The sequence below is a fragment of the Siniperca chuatsi genome, linkage group LG23, assembly GCF_020085105.1.
Source record: "Siniperca chuatsi isolate FFG_IHB_CAS linkage group LG23, ASM2008510v1, whole genome shotgun sequence".
NCBI classification, from domain to species: domain Eukaryota; kingdom Metazoa; phylum Chordata; class Actinopteri; order Centrarchiformes; family Sinipercidae; genus Siniperca; species Siniperca chuatsi.
The window spans coordinates 13,880,538-13,907,478 of record NC_058064.1 but is presented as its reverse complement, the minus strand read 5'-3'; the positions used below and the strand labels follow the sequence as shown (position 1 = coordinate 13,907,478).

Sequence of the window (26,941 nt, the reverse complement as noted above, 5' to 3'; positions counted from 1 at the left end):
AGTGTGCACTGCTTTTAGTAATAAGAATAATCTAAGACATAATATGTACACTCACAGGGGCAATTTTTCAGCATTGATACTTTAATTTTTGTTACTTTAAGTACATTTTGCTAATAATACTTTCTAAATTTCAATGCATGATTTTTACTTGTATTCAAATATGTTTACAGTGTGGTATTGCTACTTTTACTTAAGTAAAGGATCTAAATACTTTTTCCACCACTGGTCTGGGGCCTCTTGAAACTGTCAATTTTGAATGTCTTGTTACAGCATGTCATGCTGCAGTGACTTCTGTGTTTATATTGATGGATTCTGACAGATTGTATTACATGTTTCAACAGATTTAAACATTACTAAGGGCTTAATGCAGACAGCCTTTAAGATCGAACTAGTAGTTACAACAAAACTTAGTATCTTTACACGTAGTAAGATCCCTGAACTTAGTTATGGCGTTTCACATAGCTGGTGCAAACATACCTGGCCTGAGGAAGTGAGAGATATTTACTGTGCCGATAAACATGATCCAACTATATTATCTTGAATCAACATTATTTTGATGTTAGCGGAGTGCCTTTATTTAAAAAAGTGCTTCCTGCAAATTTCCAGCAAACAATTTAGTCACCCACTTTAATATTTGGGTTTCTTATTTGTACACTTTTTACAATTAAAGACCAGAACGAGTGACTTGTTAATATGGATATTTTTTGCAGCGTGCTTCACCTCCTACAGAAGAAGACACAGATGAGAACAGGCTTCTGGGATATGACTGACGGCTCCTCTCAGCCAACCAGAGCCCTGATGCTGCGAGCACCTCGCCTGCTTCTCTGACGCTATTGGCTGTTCTCTGGAGAGTCGGGGTTTGTTCTGATATTAATGACTGCTGAGGAGACGGCGGCGCATCTATGTGGTCCGCCTGATACTTGATCGAGGGGAGAGAAGCGCCCTCAACAGCCGCTGTGAAGACGGGAAGGGAAGGGCACCGGGAACACACGAGTCTCTCTCCATGCTCTGGCCAACCTGCTTTTGGACTTCGCCGTTTTTGTTTTCCCTCATGCAGAAGCCGCGTGTTTTGAGACAGAGCCCAGAACTGATTTCTCACCAACTGCGTAAAAATAAGAAGACCACACATTGTTGACTGGCTTTATGTTGCGCGCTGGGGCTCTCTCGTCATTGGAGCGGCGCACTTGATGGGAATATAGACAACACATACTGCTTCGAGGGCTGTAATGATTAAATCGGGTAAGTTTACTCTGTTTACTCCTGAGATAAATTTCTGTCATTTGATACATGCACGCTTGCGTCTGTGCAACGCATTTTCCAAGTTAATGAAAAACGCCTGAATTCAGTGATTCGGGGATGTTTTACCGGCCGTATAGTCTTGTAATTGAAATAACGTATCATTCCGTTTCCCAAATACCAACCACCCATGCGTGATAGCGGGATTTGGGAAAATAATGTAGGATAATTATGATGATGACTGGCCTCGGACCCGCGCTTGACGTGAAGACGCGCTTTTGCGCAACTATGCAGGATGCGCCTTAAACCAGACCGGATTTATGACGGACTCTGTTTAGGCTAAAACATCAAATTAGTTAAGGAAATTCGAGGCGGACTTTGTGTGTGGGTGTGTGTGTGTGTGTGTGTGTGTGTGATGGACTGGCAGTTTCATGTCCCCGGGTCCTGCTTAGTGAGCGCACACCAGACACGTCTCGAAGAAATCCACAGAATGGTGGCCACCCCCCCTCTCCCCCCTCTCCTCCTCACTCTCTCCTTTAAACCTTCCTGTTGCAAACAGAGAAGTCGTTACCGACACATGCCGCGAAAGTACGTTACACGCACTCAATAAATAATAAATAAATAAAAGCCCTTTTATTTATTTATTGTTTTTTTTTAACACATCACACACTCTCCAACAGTGAACAGAAAGGATTCTCTGCTTTCACCGCCATCTCTGCGCGTTGCATCCAGTGCTTCTGCAGAATTAACACAGCCACTGAGAGGCATCTTCGAGCGCATTTGCCATCATCACTTCACCTGCTTGTGCCCTACACCCACACATCCAGGGAGAGAGAGGGAAGGTATTCACTAATCCCTTAACTGCATTGGGGCGTCTCTCTCTCTCTCTCTCTCTCTCTCTCTCTCTCTCTCTCTCTCTCCTCCCTCCCTCCCATTTTATCTCTCACACCCTCTCCTCTGTCCAAAAATGTATGTCATCCAGCAGATGTATTACTCATGAATATTTCAAAATCAGATAAACAGATAATGGCCGATAATGACAAATGTGATTTTCACTAAGGGGGCTACTGAATGTGATTGCTGTAATCATGCATGCGTGTGTGTGTGTGTGTGTGTGTGTGTGTGTGTCTGTGTGCTTGTTCCCGGTGATGGATACAATAGATTGTGGCCTCCACAGTGCGAATGACTCACCCCAAAGCAGCTGCTCAATATGAAACACAGTCAAATGCCACATGAGAGCCATCATGCCCTCACATCAGAAACCATGCCACGCTGAGAAAACCTCAGCCCACACACTACGTATTGTTCCCACTTCGAATCATTTGACTACCTGCTGATCGAGCCAAGGCCGTTTGTAGCTTATACTGTAACATCCAGCCACCAGCTTCTCACAGGCGATCCTTGAGAGCAAATGTTTCTGAAGGGTTTTCCTGCTAACGTCGAATGGTGGCAGTTGTGATCGTACGTCATGTAAAATATAGGCCCAAACAGTTTGTGAGGTTCAATATGAAGTTTATGCTCGTATCGTAACATTGCAGCCAGTTTGCAGTTCCTGCACCCTGTGGTGATAAAAAAAAAGCAGCACTTATTAATTTGGGCACATTTGTTCAAAACAAATCAATATCACATGTCCACACTAAGTCATACGCTTAAAGTGAGTGGCTTTGCGAATTGCCTATTGATCTGTGTGTGAAACAGTAAGAAGTAAGGGGGGGGTGGAAAACCTATTGTGCCTGCAGTGGCCTTGTGGAGGCTTGGAGAGCATGATAGGCAGCACAGTGTGGGTGTTCCATATTAATTTCTCTATAGGAAAAGGGCAGCAGGTTCAGTGAGAGGATGCGTGGGTGCCAAACGCTACTACCGGTTCAGAGTCAAAGTGGAGTTGAGAAAGCCTATACTGTATTGCCCCATCAAAATCACATTTATCTCAAGATTTTCTTTCCATAATGGTGGTAACAAGATGTCCCAGGATCTATCCAGGCTCCCGAGTGAAATGCATGTAAACATATTCACAAGACGGCTGCAGGGGATCAGCCTGTGCAGCCAAGCATAGGCTCTTTGATAGCATCGTGTTCCCAAACAAACACAGGCACCCATTAAAATGGAATAAGCACAGACAGAGGGCAAAAGGAACAGGGGAGAAGAGAGTGACGATCAAAACATGGTTTGATGGGAGCATCAATGACATTTTGGTGTTTTCAGTCCATATCAAAAGGTCAGAGTGGGATGCGACGCTTCCTTTGTATCCAATGCCATTTACTTTTAGATTAGCATTTTAGGTATTTAGCTAGCACACGTTTCTACAGTGTGTGGGTACAATGTTTTAGGACTGCTTTAACAGAAAATGTACCAAAAGATTATCATGTATAATAGATAAATGTCAGGTAGACTGATGCTGATCCCCTCCAAAAAAAAAAATCAAAGTTATTAACTACTAATAACTAACTAATTAGTCTGCTATTCTGCAGATCCGTATCAGAGCTGGACATGATAGGGACATATGTCCATATTACAGTTTCAAACATGAGCAAAGGAGAAGGAGGACATCTTAGGGCTACCGCTGTGCCGTCCATCTGTTCTGCATTCAGATTGATACATATAGGCCCTCAGTACACTAATGAAAAGCTCGGTGGATGTTGTATAATGAGACCAAACCAAGTGCTCATGTATTGATGACGCTGCAGTGACTCATGTATAGAAACATGCATGCATGTGCAGACACACACCTGTATATACACACACACACACACACACACATGCAGAAATATGCACACACATATAAAAAGCAATTACTGACTCCAAATCAGCCAGTCATTGTGCTGCTAAGCCTTTGAATAGACACAAAGCCATTTGCCTATCGTGCCATTTGAAAGCACTGTATCTTTCATCTGTTTCAGCTGAGGAAGAGTAGCAGAGAATGCAAACAGAAAGAGAAAGCCCATATCAAACCCCATGAAATCATAATAAAGAGGTCCAAGCCAGCGATAAATGCATTTCAGTGGCATATAATGATTGATTCCGTCTGCCGTAGGAACTTATTCCCTGCAGGCTTGTGGCCCCTTGACCAACCATATATTATTCATATAAATATAGATAGCTGCGCATCTTGGAGGCAGCACACATGCCACATTTGCACCTGCAGATTCAATTTGGCTCTGACTTTGAGGGATATGCCGCTGGCTCCATTCACCCATGCCTGCCCCTTCTCCTCACACCTCCCCCTTTTCATTCTGGCTAGCAGCTATACATGGAACATTATGCAGATTTTTGTCAAGAGTGAGTGCGATTATGTTGAGGGAGAAATGAGTGTTGGAATGTTCGCTACGCCTTTGACCTTATCAGCGGGAGCCTTAAGCTGGATACCTTGGCTTAATTTTAATAGATGCAGCACGATGCGAATTAGACAAGGGGACCTAGCTGTGCTCTTTCACTGTGTGGTGCGTTATGCATGCATTATGCGAATGAGCTTGGGCACGTTTGTTTTTTTATGTTCTCTGCGAGGACACTGTCGGCTAAGTTACGCGTGCATGCTTGTGTCTGCAAATGCACACATCTTTCTTGTCTGCTGTGTGTGTGTGCATGAGGGCAGGTGGGCATGCTATAGCATTCGACAGTGCAGCATGTGTGTTCTCCCTCACTCAGCCCAAGGACATGTCTTGTCCAGAAAAGGGCTGAAAAATCAGAGATGGGGCTCCTGTGGTTAATTTGGACCATTGATTTTACATTAACAGTCGACTTGCCCCTGATTCATGGCATTCATGGTTTTCATCTGCTCTCACACGCACACACATACATACATACATACAGGAAGCTTCATTATGCATAAACACTGCGTAGAAGGTTCCTTTAATGGACTCTCCCTTACCTTAGAGAAAGTATAATAGTAAATCAATGAGGTAAAGGGCAGAGGGAGGGACAGTAAAGCCTTCCAGAGGAACCCACCTACTAAGGGGCTTACCCAGAATGTCGATCAGAAGTGGCTTGGCTGCGTTACGGCTGCGCTACATGTCCACCGTGGGTAGCTTTTCAGATAATCCAATGGGTTTTAAATGGTTTTATTTATCTTAAGAAATAGGAAAATTGTCTCAACTCATAAAAGGAATACTACTAATCCAAAATCTAAATCACCAAAATTGGAGAGGGTATAATATTATAGGTCAGACACCTATAATTTTGCATTATTGCAAAGAGACTGCCTGTAATATAAAGAAATCAAATTAAAACTAGTATGTTATGTGACGTCACACTAGCTATCTTAATGCATGAAATGTATGGGTAATGCAATGTATTGTATTTGTACTTCAACTGGAAATGAAAATGGATTTATTGTATTTACATTCATAAGTGATGCCAGAGACTCAAACTGGTCTAGCAAAAAAATAGACCAGGCAGGTAAAGATGGCGGCATGGAGAGAAGAACTGCACCTAAGCTGCAAGTGAGGAGCACGGCTCATGTGTCTGGTGGACCATTGTGCGCACTTGGTGGAATGCAAACCACATCCTTCAGGGGTTACCAAAAAGTCATGCTGCATGGGCCAATAGAAACTCATACAGGCACGGACATGTAATTAGGAAATAGCAGCTACTGAGACAGACACTCAGACGGTATGTAGATAGACTAGGTTTGGCACAGCAGGGGTGACAAGTATTGAGAAGGCAATTAGGCTGACAGCGAACGAGCAACAAGACAGTAGGATGCCCAGAAAGAAAGACGGGAACCTGGATAGGCAGGGAGACTAAATAAATGCCTACTTTCTCTATAGTCGAGGAGAAATGTTCGCTATAAGGGTTTGAAGAGCGGAGACAAATGTGAGAAATCAGGATGAAAAGGACAAGGTTTATAAAAAGGGATGTGGGGGTTGCAATATCATGAGCAAAAAGCAAATGAGAGAAGAAACAGGGAGAAAGAAGAAAGTGCCTGAGAGAGACGGGGTGACTTGAAGAAGAAAGCCTTGTGAGGCTTATTACCAGTGGATCAGAATTCCCAGTGAACCATTTCTGTAATACACAGGCTATTCTCCTGAAAGAGGAGGCAATTCGGCTGTGCCCTACTTTCCACTTATGTCTGACCTTTATGTCTTCCACTCAGTTTTACCACAGTGAGTGTAATGTCTACCTCTCAGCAGATGCAATACTGCCTTGTTACCACTTAAACCGTGCAGGCCTTATAATCATGTCCCCGAGGGCCAATATGCTCCCCAACAAAAACCTACATCTAGACTTATTCCACAGCTTAGATCTCACAAACTTTCTCTTTTATGCCTGCCATATCCCTCATAGAACTTGTTTTTCGTAGATTATAAATTATTTAATTTTTTACACAAACTGTAGGTCAAACTGTCGCCGCACAGGGCATTGATGAGTACCCAACCTGTGACGAAGCAATCATCTTTACGTCCCCGCTCTGCTAAACCCCATCCAAGCACTGTGAAGCGAGGGGGAGGATTTATAACTCATTTCAATAAAACAGCATAAAACAAACAGTTCTGCCCGGCTGTTTGGCTGCCCGGCCGACTTGAGTCAGGGTTGCCTGAATTAGAACTGCAGAGCCACCAGGACCAATGCTTTCTGCCCCTACTGTGCACACTCATTAATTTAAAGTGGTCATATCTCACTGGTCTCTAATCAAACTGTATTTGTGCCATTACTGTCCAGAACAGCCACAGTGTTAGTATAATGGAGGTGGCCCGGTGGGAAAGTAAGTGTGAGGTGTTGCCAAGATCTGAATGGAAAAGCTTTTCACCTTGACAGCAGCTGAACCTCTTAAATGTAGCCTCGTCCCAATTCAGGTATATCATGATTAGTCTGGCGCCATTTCCAGATGAGCGCAAATGATCTTCAAATAGTACATTTTGGGGCACATAAGTCATGAAATTCACTCAACACATTAAGCATGTTCCTGTTTAAAATTAATATTACTGAACAAAAAAAAGAGAGTTATGTGAGTTTTTACCTGACAACAACAATAAACCAACCTAAATGTGCAGCATTTTAATGAGGAGAGATTCCAAGTTTAAATGTCAAATGTCACGCTAATTAAGAGTGAAATCTGTGACTAACGAGGACTGGAGACATACCAGTTTATAATGGTGATGCAATGACACTTTCATTTCTCAACAGCTTCGCAGTTGGAATATGTCAATAAATATACAGATATAGTAGCTCTCAACTCTTAATGGTGATGCAAAAACACTTAAAAATATAAAAAATGCCAGATAGAATACCAGCATGAAAATCTGCACAAGGTTAAAGATAAAGATCATTTTTTAAAGTGGCTATAATCAATATTTTATAATAGCAATGGATCAGATTACTGTGTATAATTTGAAAAGGGTCTCTTGTAGTGACATACCCCCAGATAATTAGTAGAGCAAGACCAACAATTTGGCCAGGCTGGTATGTCGGCCGATGTTATCTTGTTGCTGATATACTGTATCGTTATCGGTGTGTATGTTGACTGATAACTAACAAGAAATTGCAGAACAGGAAATCCAAACTAGGTTTGAGGTAATTTAGAAACAGTGACTGCATTACATAGTTTGTCCACTAGAGAGCACTGACAAGTCGATTTTTCAGTAATAAACGGTCCCACTTTGTATATATCTTGGACACACACAAAAAAAAGAAATTTAAGGGATCCATATTAAGATTGTTGACGTTCTGTATTTGTTAAAAATTACTTGAAGTAATTACTTAACTCCCAAATATCGCTATCAGTCTGCTAGTTTTAGTTGGGCTAAAATAATGATCACTCCACTGTCCTCGGCTCTACGCGGCTTTACAGTGTCTTTCAGCTCATAGCGTCGTTTTTAGCCGCTGCTTCTTTCAACGAAGCAGCTCTAAAAACCCACTGTAGGCTACCTGCCCAGCACCAAACAGCAGACAGAGAAAGTTACCGACTAGCTGGTGAACAGTTAAAGAGCCAGATATTTCCCTCAGGAGTTGGTGGAGACCAAACCAGAGCTAAAAGAGAGTGAATATTGGACGTGGTGGCCAGAAACATGACTCCAAATAAATGCTAATGTTACTCCGTATCTGCTGGATGTGTAAATAGGCAACTGTATGCTAGCAAGTCCTTCATATCAACTTAGAAACATGATAATATTTCAGTGTGTTGTGTTCACAGTTTGTTTTCCGCTGCCCACAAGTGGCCAAAGAATCAGTTATTGCAGGTTTAACCTTTTATTTGGAGTAACCAATGGTGGTAAAGAAACCTAGCTGTATTTCACACAGTTAAGGCAGTCGTGAAACAAACCAGTTTCCAGGAGCTTGTTTGCTGAATTGTTCACAGTCAGGATTAACACTGGCGAAAGTGAAAAGCCCTTGGGCTAGACTGTCAGCCTCCTACTGTAATGGAGGTGCTTTGGAGACCATGGCTTGAATGATTGCCCCCCCATCTCTGACACCTGGGAACTCGTGTTAGTGCCATGAGTGAACACCTTAGCCTGACCTATAAAAGGCTTCCATTGGCACCCCGAGCAAATGTCAAAGCTTAGGCTTGATGCGTTAGTTCAGTAAGACATTAGGTTACAGAAGATCCCATTTCAAGTCCTCTCGGTTAAATTACTGGCTGTTGATTATGCATCTCTCTACTCAAGATTTCCAAAAGGCTTTTCCAGGCACAGATTACAAGCATCCATCTTTGAATTCTATTTGCCACAGCCATATTAACCTCATTTCTCTTTGTCCAACGGTTGTGTAGCCAAATGCAAGTTATTGCCACTTAAAGCCAAATACACCACAACATTTTTTTGCTTGGAAGTCCTTGTTTTTCCCAGAATTTTTGACTGGGTTTTAGGTAATTCCTCTGTGGTCTTGCTAAGGTTAATATTTCCTGAAATGACAGCATTCTCAGGGTCACCAGAGGTTAATACACCACCACTGATACTATGACAAGTTCCTCCTCTGGCAAGTCATTTTGTCCTCCACATCTCTTCCCTCCCCTCTCACTCCACCTCAATTACCAGCAACTAGAGCAGCGGATTGTGGGAAATTAGCTCTACATAGTAGTAGTGGGTGTGTGTGGGGAGCTGCGGCTGGGTAGCTTGACCGGACCTCTCACTAATAGGTTAGTACAAGTGTGTGTGTGGACTCCATAGTCACAGCAGTCACGGTGCAAGGCCCCAAGAATATAGACTGCTTCTTCACTGTGCTTCACATAATGCAGTCGTACAATACCAATTTACCTGTTCAACTGTCTGTGGATGATTAGGATAGTTCACTTAAGATGGTGCAGTTTGGTACAGTATTTCAACTCTGTAAAATGTGTTATTTGTTACCTCAACAAGCCCAATTTCTCCAGCCAAAAAAGTATTCTTAATGGAAGCTGTGTTGTTGAAAGCTTTTTAATTTTGCTGATGTGTTAACACATCTTGATTGATTTATATTGAGCTCTGAGGATGTTCCACTTGTCATTTACATTCAGCTAATCTGAAAATGTGCATTGTCTAAACATTTTCCTAGTTGTATTACATAGCCGTCTTGCCTCAATTGTCTTTATTCCAAACAGTTTTATTACATAACCAAGTCATTGACTCAACACTATTCTGCTCAGGCGGCAAGCATGCCTGAAGACTCACAACATTTGCCACATCAGACACATTGCCACTCAAGATGTCAGCTCCAATTCAGTCAGCTTCTTCTTTCTTACAAATGACTCCCAATGTTTTCCTTCAACAGCCCTTCACTGGGACCTCAGCTGACATCCAGGAGACTGTAAATTAAAACTGATTTACATAGATTTGTCTACAACATTTAAAACTTAATTTCTGTGACAATGAAAGGCATGCAATATTTAATCTGGTCTTGCTCCCAGAGTCAAATATATACAGTGATAAGTGGCATATATTAGAATGCAGCATTAATAATAATAATAATAATTTGAACGTAAATCTCCATTTCAAATGTATTGGCTGAGTTCATTTAACTCATTGTCAATGCTAGAACTTAATGGTCAAGAATAAATCTGCCCTTCACTGGAGTAGATCTCCAGTAGATCATTTAATAACCACATTATTTGATACAATGGAAGAAAAATGCATAATGAAAAGTGAGTCATTTAATATTTTATTATTTAATTACATGATTATTTTAAACACATTGTAAACTATTTAATGGGTTTAGCTAAGCAAAGTTTTAACTCGGTATGTGACATTGTATTCCAGTGACATTAAAAGAGTACTCCACCAATTTAGCATAGCACTCCTGTAACATTATCAGACTCATGATGGACAGTTAAAAAAAAAAAAGATGTAAACAATGCAATCCAAAATTTGGGTGTGTTATCCTAGTAGCAGCTAATATAACCTTGAGCCGTTAGCCTCAAGCAGAGATGAAGAGCAGCCTACAGAGGTCTAAGCTCACTTCTTTCTTTTTCAATGTCAAACTTGTAGTCTTCAGCCACAACCAATGCAGGAATTTATCAGATTTCACACAGCTCCCTCTGGAGCCACAAAAGTTGGTTAGTTGATCATTAGAAAATTTATCTGCAACAATATGATAATCGCTTAATCGTTTAAGTAATATTTTTAAGCCAAAAATTCACAGGTTCCAGCTTCTCAAATGTGAATATTTCCTGGTCTTCTATAACAGTAAACAGATTATCTTTGGATCTAGGACTGTTGGTCGGACAAAACACTATTTTCATTTTATAGACCAATGATATTAGATAATCGAGAAAATAATCTGCCCCAATACTAACATTCCAAACACTGGCTGTATAACAAAGTTTTGAAAATAAGACACACACTAGTGGCCACAACCAGGACTAAAAATCAAGATTTCCACAAAGCAAGTGTTGGATTATCATTAACAGAATTGTATTCTCATTCATTAGTAGGGAAATATGTTGTGCTTGCTGGCCACACCATCTTGCAAATTGTCCGGTAATGCCTTTCTAATCCCGCAATAGATTTTCGCCAATGTGGGCCAACAGACATTACCATTAAACTAAAAACAATAATCAGTTCTCTTTTTCAGTCTGTCTCTTTCTACCCCTCCTTACCATCAGTGATGTCGTCCTCACATCTATCATCATGCCTTACCAGAATTCGATGAAGTAATACCTGATTTAATGTGTTGTGAAAATAGGGCAGCATTATTTCTTATTCCACACCAACACTTCCCATTCATAGACTTTATTTTTGAGTGCTGCAAAGTCTCCAACTGAAAATATTGATCACGAAATGGAAGCCAAAAATGTCCCCCCTGGCATAATTAATATCATTGGTAAAACAAATAACAGCATACTGTACCCTGTTAGAGCCACCGGCAGTGATGGCACAATAAAGATATGCAGTAACAGTTAACCTGACCACATTACACTGCTGATAATTGTGATTACTAAAGAGAAAAGCCAGAGCAAGCAGAGGTGAGACCCAAATGCTGTAGGCTGAATTACAGACTCTGGCCTGTGTTTCCAGGGCACGGATCAACTGCATAGCCCACAATGAAGAGCCAGTGCTGAGGGAGAGAAGCTAAACCCTGTTTATCAGAATGCTCTGGGTGTTGCAGCTTATTAAAGTGCCAGGTGCTTTTGAAAAATAATACCCCCACTCTCTCTTTTTCTCTCGCTCTCCTTCCACTAGCTCCATGTCTGCCTTCCCTCCTCCCTCACCTCTCGAAACCAGACTCAAGCCAATGCAGGAGCAGAGGTTGAGGAATGAACCCTTTGCTTGGCTTTGCCAGCGGGGCAAACTGCAGCGTTTCTGCTGCCTTCACAAGTTTTTATTTATTTATATTATTTAATTTTTTCCCCACATTTCCCCTGTGGCCACTGAGGTGGAGACAGCGAGGGTGATGAAATGAAACCATTTCTCTCTTTTCTTGTTCTCACTTTCCAGCTGCCGTCACACTTCTTCTTGATTCTTTCCATTTCATCCCGTTTCTCTTGACTTTTCCCATGATGTGGCGCGGGCTCTTATAGGCCCAAAATATCACAAGCGCCATCAAACCCATCTGTTCAGTAAGAGGCAGTTACATATGACAAATTACATAGTACACTTCAGCTACAGTTTCTGCCATAGCAGCAGACGACGGGGACATGAATAATGTGATGGTAAAAGAGACACTACATAAAAAAAAGATACTTGCATGGAAGAGGATACATCATAGTTCTATCTGTAATCTACAGTATGTGATTATTTTCTCAAATAATTTCATGCTTGTATGAAAATATTTATGGACATTTCAATCAATATTTGTTACTGAAAGAACTGTATCACCTCAATGGCAGGTAATCAAAGGACAAAATCTGGTCGCTGTCAATTTGTACTGGGCACTTTCATAAACAGTTTCTGGCTCTTCATTGATTGTCAGTGAAACAAACCTAGATATTTTTAATGTCCTAAAAATACTACTTTAACAAACATTACTTGCATCTCTAATATACAGTTTTGTTCCAATCAACCAAGTGTGTTACCTAAAAACCTAATAAAATATGAAAAATTTGTTCTAGCCTTGAGTCTTCACTCAATTTAGAAAAGAGTTGTGTCCAAAATGACTCCTTATTTACTATATAGTGCACTATGTTTACCCTCTGCCATTTTATCTGAGTGTCCAAATTCTGAGTGGGAAATTTATACACTAATATAGAGCCCTCCAAAATTCCCACAATGGAATGAAAAGACGAATGGCATGTGTCAGCGCGTTCGTTTATTTGCAAAAGAAAAGTCTGGAGAGAAGCTATTCCTTAATTTGGCATTTATTAAAGAATTGGAGGATCAAAAGCATCTTGTACAAGGATCTTTTCTATTCAGAAAACCACAGTCAGCAAGCTGTTAATCTGTAGCCATCATCCTAAAAAAGAATGCTATTCTTAACATTACACAGAGTTTTAAATGAAAATGTACAACTATCTGATAGGTTTCTACAGAGGTGGGGAGGAGCTGTGGTTTAGACTTAGCTCTCCCTTCGGTGGTGCACAGGCTGGTCCCAGCCTCTAGGCACACGATTCCACCCTTCGTGTGGAGACAGCGCCCTAGTGGAGGAATCCTACACTTCCTCTGTTTGTAAGTTGCTAAAGTCTCTGCTTCGTTCCCCAAAACTGATACTTTTCCTCTCATGGTCATTACAATACATACTGTCCTCAGTACATGATACTTTCTGATATCCCTGTTTCTTTGTATAAGTGTAAGCCTGTTTGCAACAGCTAATCAACTTTTCCCTGCAGTCAGCAGTCTGCAGGACAACACTTTAAATTGTTAAACCTCATGCCCTGTGTGTGTGTGTGTGTGTGTGTGTGTGTGTGTGTGTATATGTGTAAAAAAAGTTTCAACATGGTATTAATATAATAGGCAAGCAACCTTCACTAAAATTTTTAATTCTCACACATGTACACTACTTTCTGTGAACAATCCTATTAATTTTTGCTATAAGAGATGTGAAAATTTCTGTTGCACATCTGTGTGTGATGAAGCAAAATGACAGTGTCTATTCATTGCTCACTACAGACTAAACTACTGAGTGTTTTTAATATAGAGGAGTGAATGAGGGAGACATTTCAATGTCACTTTTTTTCTTCAAAGCCTTTAAATTTAACAAAACCAAAGACTTGTGGTAATCTCTTTTTGAGCTTTGCTTATTGTTATTTGTAAACGTGTGTCCAAGACCACAGAATCATAAGTATGTATTTTTTCTCTTCAGGCCTGTGTGTGTGTATACACATTAACTTAGCTGTCTGCAATGTGTGGCCACTGATGAACTGCATGACCTGTATTTTCCAATAATGTTAAATCATATTAGCATGCAGATTTGTTGACTGCAAGATTAATTATGTCAACACATTAATGCATTTTCATTTTCGTGGCTTCTGATTTAACAGGTGCAAACTGCATCTCTGTCAAATGCTTAGTTTGTATGTTTGGCCTGACTCTCTTACTATAGTGTGTGTTATTGCCTGCCCGTTTACTTGTTGCTATAGTGGCAGACATATTCCAGTGTGTTTAAGCAGCTGCCATTTAAGAATCTTAATAAAGCCTTTTCTTTAACCAATAAGACTCACACTGCTAACATCAGGATTAAAGGCCATATTGTGGGGGCACATTCATAAGTTCCCAGAATGAAGTCTAGAAGGTCAAGAAGATGTAAATCCATGGTTCTATGTCTTGTAAAATGTCAACATGCATCAGTGTGCCTATAACAAATATGTCCATATATGTCTTAATATGTCCAAATCCTTCTCTTATGATATTCCCACCTCCATCATCATGTAATACTCACACTGCTTCTCTGTCTGGTTTGCCTTACACAGGTAGGAATGGATTGGGCTGTGGACTCTGGGAGCTAGAAACGACAATCAATGAGGACATCCATCTTTAAAGACAGAGCAGATTTTTCATGGATACCTAGAAATTTGCTTAACTGAAGTTCTTTGAAGTATAATATCAGTCCATGCTTTTATCTTCCCCCCCCTCCCACCTTCTCAGGTCTGCCTGACTGCAGCCTAGGGTCCTGAACCCTGACACCAGCAGGCAACATTGAGTGATTGATCATTACATCCAAGGCATCTACACAGCAAGACAAAAAAAACCCTAGGGAGTCCTGCTGCAGTTGGTGGTGGCGGTGGCAGGGGCGGTGAGTCAATCGCCTCAGCAGCTGCAGCAAATGATTCATTATTTGTGAAGTTAACAGCCCAGACCACTTAATCTACAAGGACCAATTTCTTACTGGAGGGAATCGGTCCAATATGAAGGACGTGTCATTCGTGGATCTCTTTGTTGGCTTGGCCATGGCCTCTTTTGTTGTAGCCACAGAGGAGAGGCGTGATTGCCCGAAGCTCTGTGTATGTGAGATTAGACCCTGGTTTTCTCCCAGTTCGGTGTACATGGAGGCACAGACAGTTGACTGTAATGACTTGGGACTCTTTAGCCTGCCAGAAAAATTACCAGTGGGCACACAAGTACTATTACTGCAAACAAACAATGTTGCCAAGGTTGACCAACCCTTGGATTACCTGGCCAACATCACAGAGATTGATTTATCGCAAAACAACATATCCTCTATCAGTGACGTCCATCTGGGGAATCTTCCTCAGTTGCTGTCCTTTCACATGGAGGAAAATTGGATACGAGAGTTGCCTGAACGATGTCTTGCTGAGGTGGCTAACCTTCAGGAGCTCTACATGAATCACAACCTCATCTCCTCCATTTCCCCAACGGCTTTCCAGGGTCTCAGCAACCTTGTGCGGCTCCACCTCAATTCTAACAAGCTGAGGCTCATTAAAAGAGAGTGGTTCGAACCCATGCCAAATCTGGAGATCCTGATGATTGGTGAGAATCCTATTCTTTCTGTTGATGATATGAACTTCAAACCTCTCAGTAACCTCCGCAGTCTTGTTCTCACCAGAATGAACCTGTCTCAGCTTCCTGATGATGCACTGGCTGGTCTTGATAACTTAGAGAGCATCTCTTTCTATGATAATATTTTCCCTGAGGTGCCTCATTCTGCCCTGAGAAATGCAAAAAATCTTAAGTTTTTGGATCTAAATAAGAACCCAATTGCGAGGATACAGAGAGGGGACTTTGTGGATATGCTCCATCTGAAAGAACTGGGGATTAATAGCATGCCAGAGCTAGTTTCCATCGACAGCTTTGCCCTCAATAACCTCCCTGAGCTGACCAAAATAGAAGCCACCAACAACCCTAAACTCTCCTATATCCACCCTAATGCTTTCTACAAACTACCACGGCTGGAAACCCTAATGCTAAATGGCAATGCGCTCAGTGCCCTCCACAGGATTACTGTCGAGTCCCTGCCAAATCTCAGAGAGGTTAGCATGCACAGCAACCCCATCCGCTGTGACTGCGTAGTCCGCTGGATGAACATGAACAAGACCAACATCCGCTTTATGGAGCCTGATTCGCTGTACTGTGTGGAGCCTCCGGAGTATGAGGGCCAGCATGTCCGACAGGTGCACTTCAGGGAGATGATGGAGATTTGTCTGCCACTCATCTCTCCCGAAAGCATGCCTGGGCATATTAAAGCACAGAATGGGAGCTCAGTGTCACTCCATTGTCGGGCCTTTGCTGAACCAGAGCCGGACATCTACTGGATAACCCCGTCGGGTACCAGGGTCCTGCCTAACACTGTGTCTGACAAGTTCTACATGCACCCAGAGGGAACTTTTGACATCTATGATGTAACAGAAAATGAAGCTGGTCTTTACACTTGTGTTGCCCATAATCTGGTTGGAGCTGATCTTAAGTCTGTTTCAGTAGAGGTGAATGGATATTTTCCCCAACCTGCAAATGGGTCTCTCAATGTCACTATCAAATCAGTGGAGACAAACTCCATCCTGGTTTCGTGGAAGGCCGGCTCTGGCACCCTGGCGCCCAACATTAAATGGTACACAGTGTCAGATGCTAACCATCCCACCACGGCGTTTACCACCAGGGTTCCCTCTGACGTCCAGGTCTACAACCTCACCCATCTCAGCCCCGCTACTCACTACAAAGTATGTGTGGATGTCCGTAGCATCCACTACAACCATGACAACAAATGTGTCAATGTCACCACTAAGGGATTAGAGCTGGCAGCCAAGGACACAGAAAAATGGGACGCAGCAGAAATCACCATCTTTGGTGTGCTCTTGGCTGTGATTTCAGTGGCATGCCTGTTTATTTATGTGTCTCTGAGGAACCACCACCTTTATGGGGATATAAGGAAATGCGACTCCAAAGCTTCATTGACACCAGCGGAAGCTACTGGTACGCACTTTCCTTTCTTTACAAAGCTGTGGGTTTCGGGTAAGGGACTGCCAAGTGGAGTAGAAGTGAAAGCCACAGTCATAAATGTATCTGACAATGCCTTTTAAGAAGCGCAGCGTTGTAGAGCACCACACACCAACTACACTGAGTGGACAAGGCCATGGGCGGGGATGGACAAATCTGTAGTACTGTTTCAAAGGCATACCCCAGCTCAGATACACTGGCAAAACTATTATTGGACTGGGATGGAACAGTTTAAAATAGACTACGTGCTCTCCCAGTTTAAACCCTAGCTGAAGTGGTGGCTTTGTAACCGTTACATCAAACCAAGCTAACATCAACAGGAAGGGGCATTTACTGCAAAAAGATATATTTCAGTACCATTCATAGAGAAATGCAGGCAGAGAAAAGAAAGTGAAGATGACGATGGTCAACTCTCTTGTAATTGACTGTTAAATGTGTTCAGAGTTGTGGAACTGTCCGTGTGGTCCCAAGCAATACCGTCTGTGCTTTGTAAAACATCCATAGACGAGTTAGAGATACAGTAATAACACCTGTCTATTATGGGAAGGGAGATTTAGTAGAGTAGACAAATAACAGTGACTATGGTGTAAGCCTTTTGATGAAATATACCCCCCTTTTTCTATTTAAAAATGGATTCTTGATTTTTCATGGAAATATTGTTATATATTCTATTATGTTGATGTAATGACAAATCCTCTGTATCTGAACAGTTTAAATGGGTTTTAAATTAAGGCAAGGAGCAGACTACTTTTGATTACAACGTCACATTAAGCTTAATGAAATTCAGCTACAAAATGAGTATCTAGAGAGGACATTTGCCAAATGGCTGTTTATGCTGTGTAGTTCTCATTGCAACGGTGACTAGGAAAAAAATGTGTTGGACTAAAACAAATATAACAGGTTGATTAAAACCGAGGTGATTGATGTGTTATCTCCTCGCGAAGCGGTCTGTTATGCCCTGGTAAGTGCCTACAACAAGAACTACATGAGGTAAACAGAGAAGGACCTGAAGAAACACGTCAGCCACAGCCAAACACGGCCATGTCATCATTGCAGAATCACAAGCTATTCTCCAGTACTTTTAGTGGAAATACTTTCTCAGTATTTTTAGCATACATATTTTAAGAAAACATTTCATTGTTGCTTTGGGTGTAAAGTTAAAAAGCCATTTTTCTATTAACTGTACTATATGTGATCAATGGGCACAACAGACTAATTAAGAAAAGTGCTAAGAAAAAAATAAATGTCATTGTTTCTTTTACAAACAATTGCCTACTTTTCTCCTTTGCTTTCTTCTCATATTTGTCATAACACACCTGGTTTATTTCAAACCAAATTGCATGGTATTATAACTATACTACTTTTTTTTCTGTTGTCATCCAACCATGGGGTAATGTGAAATGTCTAATGACTTTTATCTGTGACATTTCAACTGCAAGCATGTAAAACAAAATATTCATAATGACCAAGTGGTACAGAACAAAAAAAAAATGTCTTTTGAGTCAGACCACAGGGGAAAAGTCAGGAGACTTCAGCTGAATGGCTGAATGGCTGTCCTGACCCTGGGAAGAAGGGAAAAAACAGCAACAAAAGAACAGAACTCATTAGCCGCCTCATTAAGAACATGTTCGTCCTTCAGCTGGTCTGAATATAGTCACTGTGCTGCAGCTACAGCTGCCTATGCTCGTGCTTAGACAGGGACACAGCGTCCCTACGACAGAGAGATAAAGTACAGTACTGAAAAGTTGACGCAGGGCGGGACTGAGCCGAGTCTAAGCTTTAGGACTCACATTTTATTTGTCTTACTGAATTATCCAGCATATAGAACATTTCACATGAGAAAGCCAAGCATGATGAATGATTCAGTCAGAGGCAGAGTGACATGGTGGATTTATCAAACAGGGCCTAACGCTCATACATCAGACCAGCCTTCAGCACCATGGACAGAGGCTTTTAGAGCCAAGCTATCTGTCAAAGACAAAGGGAGTTAAAATATGACGCCACATGCTCCTCAGGTAATGCTCAGGTCAGATTTAGTCTGTCTCTTTGCAAATATAGGCACAAATACAGATGCACAAACAAGGCTGGCAGAGCTGAAAACCCACATACCCATATGCTTATACAGGAAATCATACGTAGGTACATGCAAACATAAATTCAAGGTCACTCATTGACACAAAGAGACTCATTTATAGAAGAAGTCAAAAACGTGAACATAGACAAGCCATATATATACAAGCACACACACTCAAGCACTAAATCAACCAGCCTGTCATTCCCAGAGGTGTTGCAGCTCCGGTCTTTCTCAGTCTGTGTGCTTGGAGAAACATAACATGACAGGCAAATAAGCCACTCACTGAGTTCACCGACCAAACATGTTCTTTGAGATTAAAGCAGCTCATGGATATTAGCCATATTGTTCTTCTTATTCTTTTTAGTTTTTTCACAACTCATGATTTGATTACATACTTGAGTGAATAAGCTGAATATTATCCAGCAACTCATCTCTCCTGCTGTCGGTCCCAATCTCATGCATTTCCACGATCTCTTTCTTTTCTCTCGCTTCCTCTCTCACCCCTCGCTGTTGACACTCTCCCTCCACTGGCACTGGCAGGCATTTGAGTTTGGGTGACAGCATTTTTTTTTGTCTGTTGTACATTCAAAGCAACCTATATTAGAAAAAAAAAAAATCACTGGATTCACTTAAATCCCACATGAAAAGAACCAGTGAGCTGTCGCCATTTAATCCGCAGTGAGGAAGGAAAAATTATGTTTCTTGCTGAATCTTCAAATATTTCAAATATTAAAACCACCTTGTTCTATTAAAAAAAAAGCCATCTGCTCTGAGGCAGATATTAAAGTGTGCTATGTGAAGGCTTATGGATGGGTGTTCCTAGTGGTTACATATTCATTTTAATTTTGTGAGGATCATTGTCAGGCGGCCTGAGATTTGATGGTGCCATTCACCAGTGGGAGGTGCAAGTTCAAGAGTGTATTTATTTATTTAATTTTTAACACAAGGCAATCATTAAGTCAGCATCTTGGCAGTTCATTTTTCTTTTACATTATTAGAAAAAAAGTATTACAGGAATTGTACATTTGTGAGCCTGTTCGTAGTATTACTCAGTTGATTTAGACCTGCATAACAGTGTGCATATGGGAACGCTCTACAATGACTAATTTCCTAGAGCACGTAGGAAGGTGTTATTTAAACACTTTGTATTTACTAGTTCTCCAAATATCTCATATTTATATTATTCAACAGTCTGATTTCATAATAAATGTTTTTCTTTTTTAAAGCTGCAATTGAATATTTAACTTCTCGTCTATCTGAGATAAGATTAAAAAAATCCTATAGCACTGCAAGGGCTGCAGAAAGCAAACCATTTTCAAGCTGCTACAGGCACTTTTATATGTTTGAATTATCAGCTTATTAAAGTTACAAACTTCCACATACATCAGCCGGTGTAGCTACAGGCAGCCACATTCCAATGAAAAGTGAAATGTCAACATGCATTTACAACCCTGCTGCTAGCACTATATTTAATGCCATTGCTTGCTTTAAAGAGGCCTTTGTATAGCCAACCATTGGAGAGTCAACCGCATGACCTATGGATTGCAATAACAAAGCACTGATTGCTTTCGTGACAGAATAAAAATGGATTTGACTCTTGGAGTCATATGAAGCACTTCAGAAAAAATATTACACATTATCAAGATGGTGAACCTTTATTAAGTAAACAATTTTTCTGCAGCAGTGTAGGTTTTGTGTCTCATCACCTTTTGATGCGTTTACGCTGGAGATGATGTTACTCCCAACGACAGGTGAATTTTTCATACACACTGTGTATCACCAGTGAGTGAGAATTTGCAGAACGCATCGCTATTCTGAACATGCATTGCTGTGTATTTCCTGAAAAGTGGAGACAGAATGTCACAGCAGATTTGGTACGGCTCGTCACAGAGCAACCAGTCAAAAGCCATTTGTGTGTGTGTGCATTTCTGCCTTGTCTGGCTCTTCCTGTCCCCATTTCCATCACTCCCAACGTGCAGCTAAAAAATGACGTGCTTTCCCCCGTCTCTGAGGTCAGAATCACATGCACACACATCCACATGCATGCAGATCCATTAACATACAGGGAAAGTGTCCTAACAAAACACAGCTGCTATTAGTCACTTCCATTTTGAACTAACCCGATGTGCACCCGATAGAGTGTTAGAGATGAGAGTTGCTTTCAGATTTACATACATTTCCTCTGATTCACAACTTGCATGAGATCACTGAAATTCCACAAATAAAACAGGAAGCCCATTGATTCAGACAACCATGCAAATTAGAGGTTTCTTATTGTAACACCCAATATGTTGATAAAAAGGGGTCCATAAATCTTGCGTAGAAAAAGCAACCTGGATTGAATACTACACCACAGAGGGCTTTTCCGCTAATTGGAAGACCCATTCTGAAAGAGATGATTGGTTTCCTGGCCTACTGATTGATTGCTGCCTCCCTTTGTCTCACTGCCGTTTCCTCTATAAAGTGGACATGCAGCTGGTGCCTGGGTCAGATCGATGCAGGGAACAAGTTATTCACATGCATGTACTCACATGAATGATGGATTGGGATTGGAGCAAACATGGAAGGACATGGAGGAACGCCCTTTTCTAAGTAGGTTTTATAAAGCATTGTCAACCTCATGGCACTGATGCACCATCGCTCCCATCAGAATCATTAGTGCTACAGAGGCCATCGATATTAATGGCAGCCCACATTAATCATCACTGAACATTTAAGTCTTGTTGTGAAATGGTGGAAGAGCCACCTACATTTACAGTCCCTGTGTAAGTACCACCTTTTTACTGCAGGCTTGTTTACGTTATGCTTCACTCGGAACCATCTGTAAAAAGACCTGCTGCCGATTTTGCTCTCCATTAGGCAGATGGAAGATTTGAAAAAGAGTTAGGTAATAGTTGTTCATGCTGGTTACTGAGCTTTGAGGTAAAGTAGACCAGTCTCCAGTCCTTTTTTGATTGAGATAACGAATATATAACTAGTATTTGCAAAAGCATGCATAGATGCAAATTTATTCACTGGTAATTATGCACTGGCCAAATTCATAGAGCATCTGCACCAACTGTCACAGTTTTTCATATAACCAGGGGAGCGTTTGACAGGAGGAGATGGAAAATGATGGGGAATTCTACAACTTTAACCTCAATTAGTTTAACTTTTGTGTGCAAGAGTGTTCAGTAAAAAATACAGAAACATTCATACATAAAAATATATTTCTATGTATGAAAATAACATTTTCCCTCGACTTGCTTCTTTTTTTCTTACCAGAACTTTACTCTTTGCAGCAATTACAGTGCCATAAATTGCAGCTTTTCAGAGAGCAGAAAACAAAATTAAGAAATTATGTTGCAATAACAATAAGTGGCAACAACAAAATACTAGAGGCACAGTACACAGAATGACAGAAAAAAAAAATCAATGATGCTCAGACGCAGTAAAAAACATAAAAGTACAGTTTTGTTTTTAGATGTGTTTAGTTGTGTTTCTGTTGACTAGTAAGTAAGTTGCCGACAATGAATACAAAGATAGAGAGATAAATTAAGTTAAAATGAAAACAAAAAAACAAACATAAGAAATCCTACTGTACCAGTGCTTGTGCACCCTTTTAATGTTTATCTCTGATGAAAACTTATGTTCCTGTCAGCTAGAATGGCTTGGGACCCATTCTACAAACGTAGCTTGACTAATCCAAGCTAACATGATGTTAGTCAGCTAAAACAATCCTCATAATTCTCATCCATCTAACTTCAGTTAAACGCTTGATTTGTTAATCCCGGATGAAATTATCTAAAATAACAGCGTCCTCTTTTGAAACAAAGGTAACAAGAGTAAAAAGCATGATCAACACTCATAACTTGCTCATCATATTTGTTTGGCTGGCATGGCACTATGGGTGCAAACAGCATGTTTTCAGTGCGGCTGTACAATAGTTCATATAAAACCGAGGAGGAACCACCTTAAACATATTCCATCTATAAAACCTGACAAAATCACCCATAAAGCATATTTAAGGCAGAGAGATTAAATTGTATGAACAGTTTATACTTATAATGCAATAATAAATGACAAATTCCCATGTTATTGTCATAATTAAATGTCATGTTTTCTGGTTTCATTTGTCTGATAAGACTCAGACATTTAGTTGACTTTATCTTTTTGCTCTTTTTGCTCATTCTATTCCAAAATAAATTTGGATTGGTTATTTGTAGGATTGGTCCTTGTTTTATTTTGTTGTATTTTTTGTCATGTTTATCTTGATCTTACACTCAATCAAATTCATGCAATCTGGTAATTCATTTAACTAGAGGAACAAATTTTTTTTCTTGCCCCTTTTCACATCTCCTTAATGTATAACTATACTTTGGTTATTGGTATTCTTTATCTCTTAATCTCAGAATATGCTAAATGTTGTCAGTCAGCTACAGAGAATTTGTGTACTACAGGAATGCGGCAGCAAGAGGGCCTATGGCCTAAATTAAATGGCTCTGTGTGTCTCTTTCATCATAACAGGCGGCCTTATTCTGTTATGTAATGATGGCAGCGTTGGGTGGAGAGAGGGATAGATTTTATTAGATGGGGGTCGAGGCTCATGAGGGCCATTCAGCGGAGGAACACACCAGTGCAACATAAAGTGCTGTACTTCTCTCCATACCTGTGCACACTGACTGCACTGCAAGCGTATTTATACACATGATACTCATCAGTTTTGTCCCTTGCGCAGGCCTTTGTGCTAATCAAGCTAAAGTAAGGAAAAGATGTCTTTGCGTGCGTCTCCGAGCTGTCTGTCAGGGTTGTTTACACCAATATTTTTAACTTGCTCCCAAAATGAACACACAAATGGCGGCGGTCTACCATCAATCATCCTCCCCACCCCCACCCCAGTATTTGTGGATGGCGGCTCTGTGTGGTTCCATACACTGTGGAGGAGCACATGGCTCGCAGTAAGGTTATACAAAACAACCATATTCCTTCAGTTCATTACACGCTTCCCTGGAAACTAGAATAACAATATCCAAAGCCCTGTGCTTGATCTTCATTATCTTTTTGATACATTTCCTTTTCTCTCTCTCTCTCTTTTCTCTGTTGATATTTGCGCTATTCTCTTCTCTCCACCGTCTCCCTTCTTCCTCTCATCTCCAGATAAGACAAATCCACCAGTTTAGATTAGATCATGGCAAAACTGAATGACCGTTTCATATTGATGATAATTGTGTTTTACATAAATTATCTATCTAGATTATTTGCAATTGAAATGAAGGGAGCGGGGTAGTTAACAGTCTGGCAATCTGCTCTCCTCTATAATGTACGCATCCAGAATGATGTTTCCACTGACTGAAAGCTGTTCATCTATGAAATAAAAGAAACTGAGCGACCTATTAAACTATATTATGTTAATAGTGGAATTAGCACCAGACTTTGGAATACCATCACATTCATTATTGTCCCAATAACAAATTATTCTCTCTTGAGGCCATGTTAAAACATTTATCTCTCACTGGGGAATGAAAGGCTACTAGAAAGTTTTGTGAAAGACATACTGCTGAATATGTTGAGATCAGTAAAGAAAAATGTGTCACGAAAAAGGCTAAAAAATAAATGAATATGACTAAAAGCCCTCTATTTATGTACTCTCTGTGCGACTAGCTGTGCCATTTGTAAGCCCTGTCTCAATTCTGTGAAAAGAGACAGCTTTCCTCTGTCTTTTGAAGTGCGTCCTAAAGAACATGGGTGATAACGAGGGCCTGGCTCCTCTCTCCTAGTCCTGCGGGCCATTAGTGGGAAAGGCTCTTCGCTGGATCTGGATTCTAAGAAATGACTATTTTTGTCTCGATGGGCTTTCGCTTTGGAGCCGGGTGATGCTGGTTTGCTGAGTCCTCCCCCACTGGCCTCAAACGGAAGGTGTAAAGATTGAGCAAGTGCCACCGTTCGCGTCTCTGGCGGAGGATTAACAAGGTCAGAAAATGTGAGGGTTTGTTGAGCCTGATCAGAATCAAAAGGGAACTGAGGTAATGAGGGGGATTCAATCAAAGGAATGAGACAGCTCTTTGAACAGAGGTCTTAAGCCCACAGCGGTCAGGAGACAGATAGAGATGCTCCGATATAACTCAAACAAAGCCACATTAGTGTGTGATTCAGGTAGGCAGCCAAATGAATGGATAGCTTGTTTATAAAAGTAAGATTCAACGACTCACTAATTCTACTGATAGACCTTTATTTTCTTTAAACCATCATGTTGCTTTTCTCTCACAAATCATATCCCAACATAAATTTGAATTGTTTTACAGCAAACCAGTGCTTTTACTCATCACTCATACTGCTGGTTGATTTCCTGTCATCTTCCTCCCAAGCTGGCTCAGTGTATTTTCATAGTTCACTAGTCCAAATTGGATATTGTTTATGATGCATGATATTGAAAGCAGACAGACTCCTGAGGGACCGGCGACAGTTTCGTCAACTGACTGAACAAGCTAACAAACAGATCCAAGTGATTTTTGTTGATGCTCGGAGACATGTAGCTCCCCGAGCACAACAAAGGGACATTCATTCTATATTTATGCCACCATGGAAGTGTCAGAAATATTGATGACCCTGGGCAGAAATTAGCCTGCTTGTCAAAATAGAATAGTGCAAATGCAGGGTTTTCTTTTCATCCTGCGCAGCACTCGCAGTCTTTGCAACAATCATCATGTAGCCAGAAATTGTGACTAAACAAGCACAAAGCCCCGACACACTGGATCATTGTCAGTCTAAATTTAAACTAAGCACATCTGTCACTTTGTGTTACAGAAGCACAAAAATGCTCCAAGGTTATGAAAGTTACTTGCTTAATTGAAGTGAAACAACATCTTTTCTGTTATTGCCATTAGGGAATTTCAGTATCAGCGTGTATCTGTTACTAACAGGAAATGTGGAAATAAATTAGACTAAATTGATGGTTTTTTTTTTTTTTTAACTGTGATCCAGACAGACCAAATTGTTCAGGGGGCTGGCACCCCCTCTTTTGTTTATGTTTACTTTGCTAAGTGAGTTAGAGAACTCGAATCCAAAATCACTTTTTCACAGGCCCAGACTTGTAAGTAACAGATGAAAGCATTGATTCCCGTCTTAGATCGATTCCTTTATTTCCTTGACTCAAAGTTCACCATCAAACTCTTAACCGCAAACAGCCAGGCCAGGCGGAGAAAACATTCAAAAAATAACAACGAAAAACATCAGCGCCCAGAAAAGACAATGGCCATTGATCAGGCATTCGGCAAGAGAGGTAGCATCTCTCCTATCAGATTCATTAGTTTTCCGGCTGCTCTGACATTTCCATTTGCACACTCCAATTGACAAAATAAAATACCCGTTCGGCTCTCATCCCTCAGCTCCACGCCGGGTAATCATTCCTCCACTGCACCATACACTCTCACCCCCTCTGTTCCTCCATCCCTTAGAGTGTAGCCTCATCGTGACTGAGTATGAAACAAAAACAGAACGTACGCTTGTGTGCAGAGGACTCGGAGGGGTATGCATGCCACTGAGCATCCCTTCAATCTGTGGTCACTTGTACAAATCACCTCAGGGAAGGGCACACTTCAACTTTTCATTTTCTTCCCATCACCACCTCTCGTCTCTTTCTGCCTCTCTCTGTCTCCCCTTTCTTGCTCTTCCCTGCATACCTAAACAACTCCTCCGAAGTGCAGCCATCTCCTAGAATCATCATCAGCATCTCCCTGCCAGGCTATTGACTGGCCACACACTCGCAGGGAGTCTCTCAGCCATCCATTTCATTTAGACGCAACTTTTTGACTCCTGCACATTAAGGGTCAAACAGGCTCTTTTCAAAAGAGACTCGGAACGGAGGTAAATTATACAAATTGAGTGGCAGGAGGGAAGGGAGCCTTGGCGGCTCAGTGAACCCAGA

The 26,941-nt window shown here is 41.1% G+C and overlaps 2 protein-coding genes across 3 annotated transcripts in view; one reads left to right on the top strand and one right to left on the bottom strand.

Annotated features, from left to right (window-relative positions):
- Positions 1-26,941, bottom strand: part of cald1a (caldesmon 1a) — a 341,833-nt gene that overhangs the window by 169,247 nt on the left and 145,645 nt on the right. The window lies entirely within an intron of this gene.
- LOC122871050 (leucine-rich repeat neuronal protein 3) lies at positions 859-18,232 on the top strand. Its single transcript, XM_044185604.1, has 2 exons — positions 859-1,239; positions 14,486-18,232. The coding sequence occupies exon 2, from the start codon at positions 14,921-14,923 to the stop codon at positions 17,045-17,047; it is 2,127 nt and encodes a 708-aa protein (XP_044041539.1). The 5' UTR covers positions 859-1,239; positions 14,486-14,920; the 3' UTR covers positions 17,048-18,232.

What these genes read in the sequence shown, in the direction of transcription:
- LOC122871050 (XM_044185604.1), top strand. Translation starts at nt 14,921, where the DNA reads ATGAAGGACGTGTCATTCGTGGATCTCTTTGTTGGCTTGGCCATGGCC.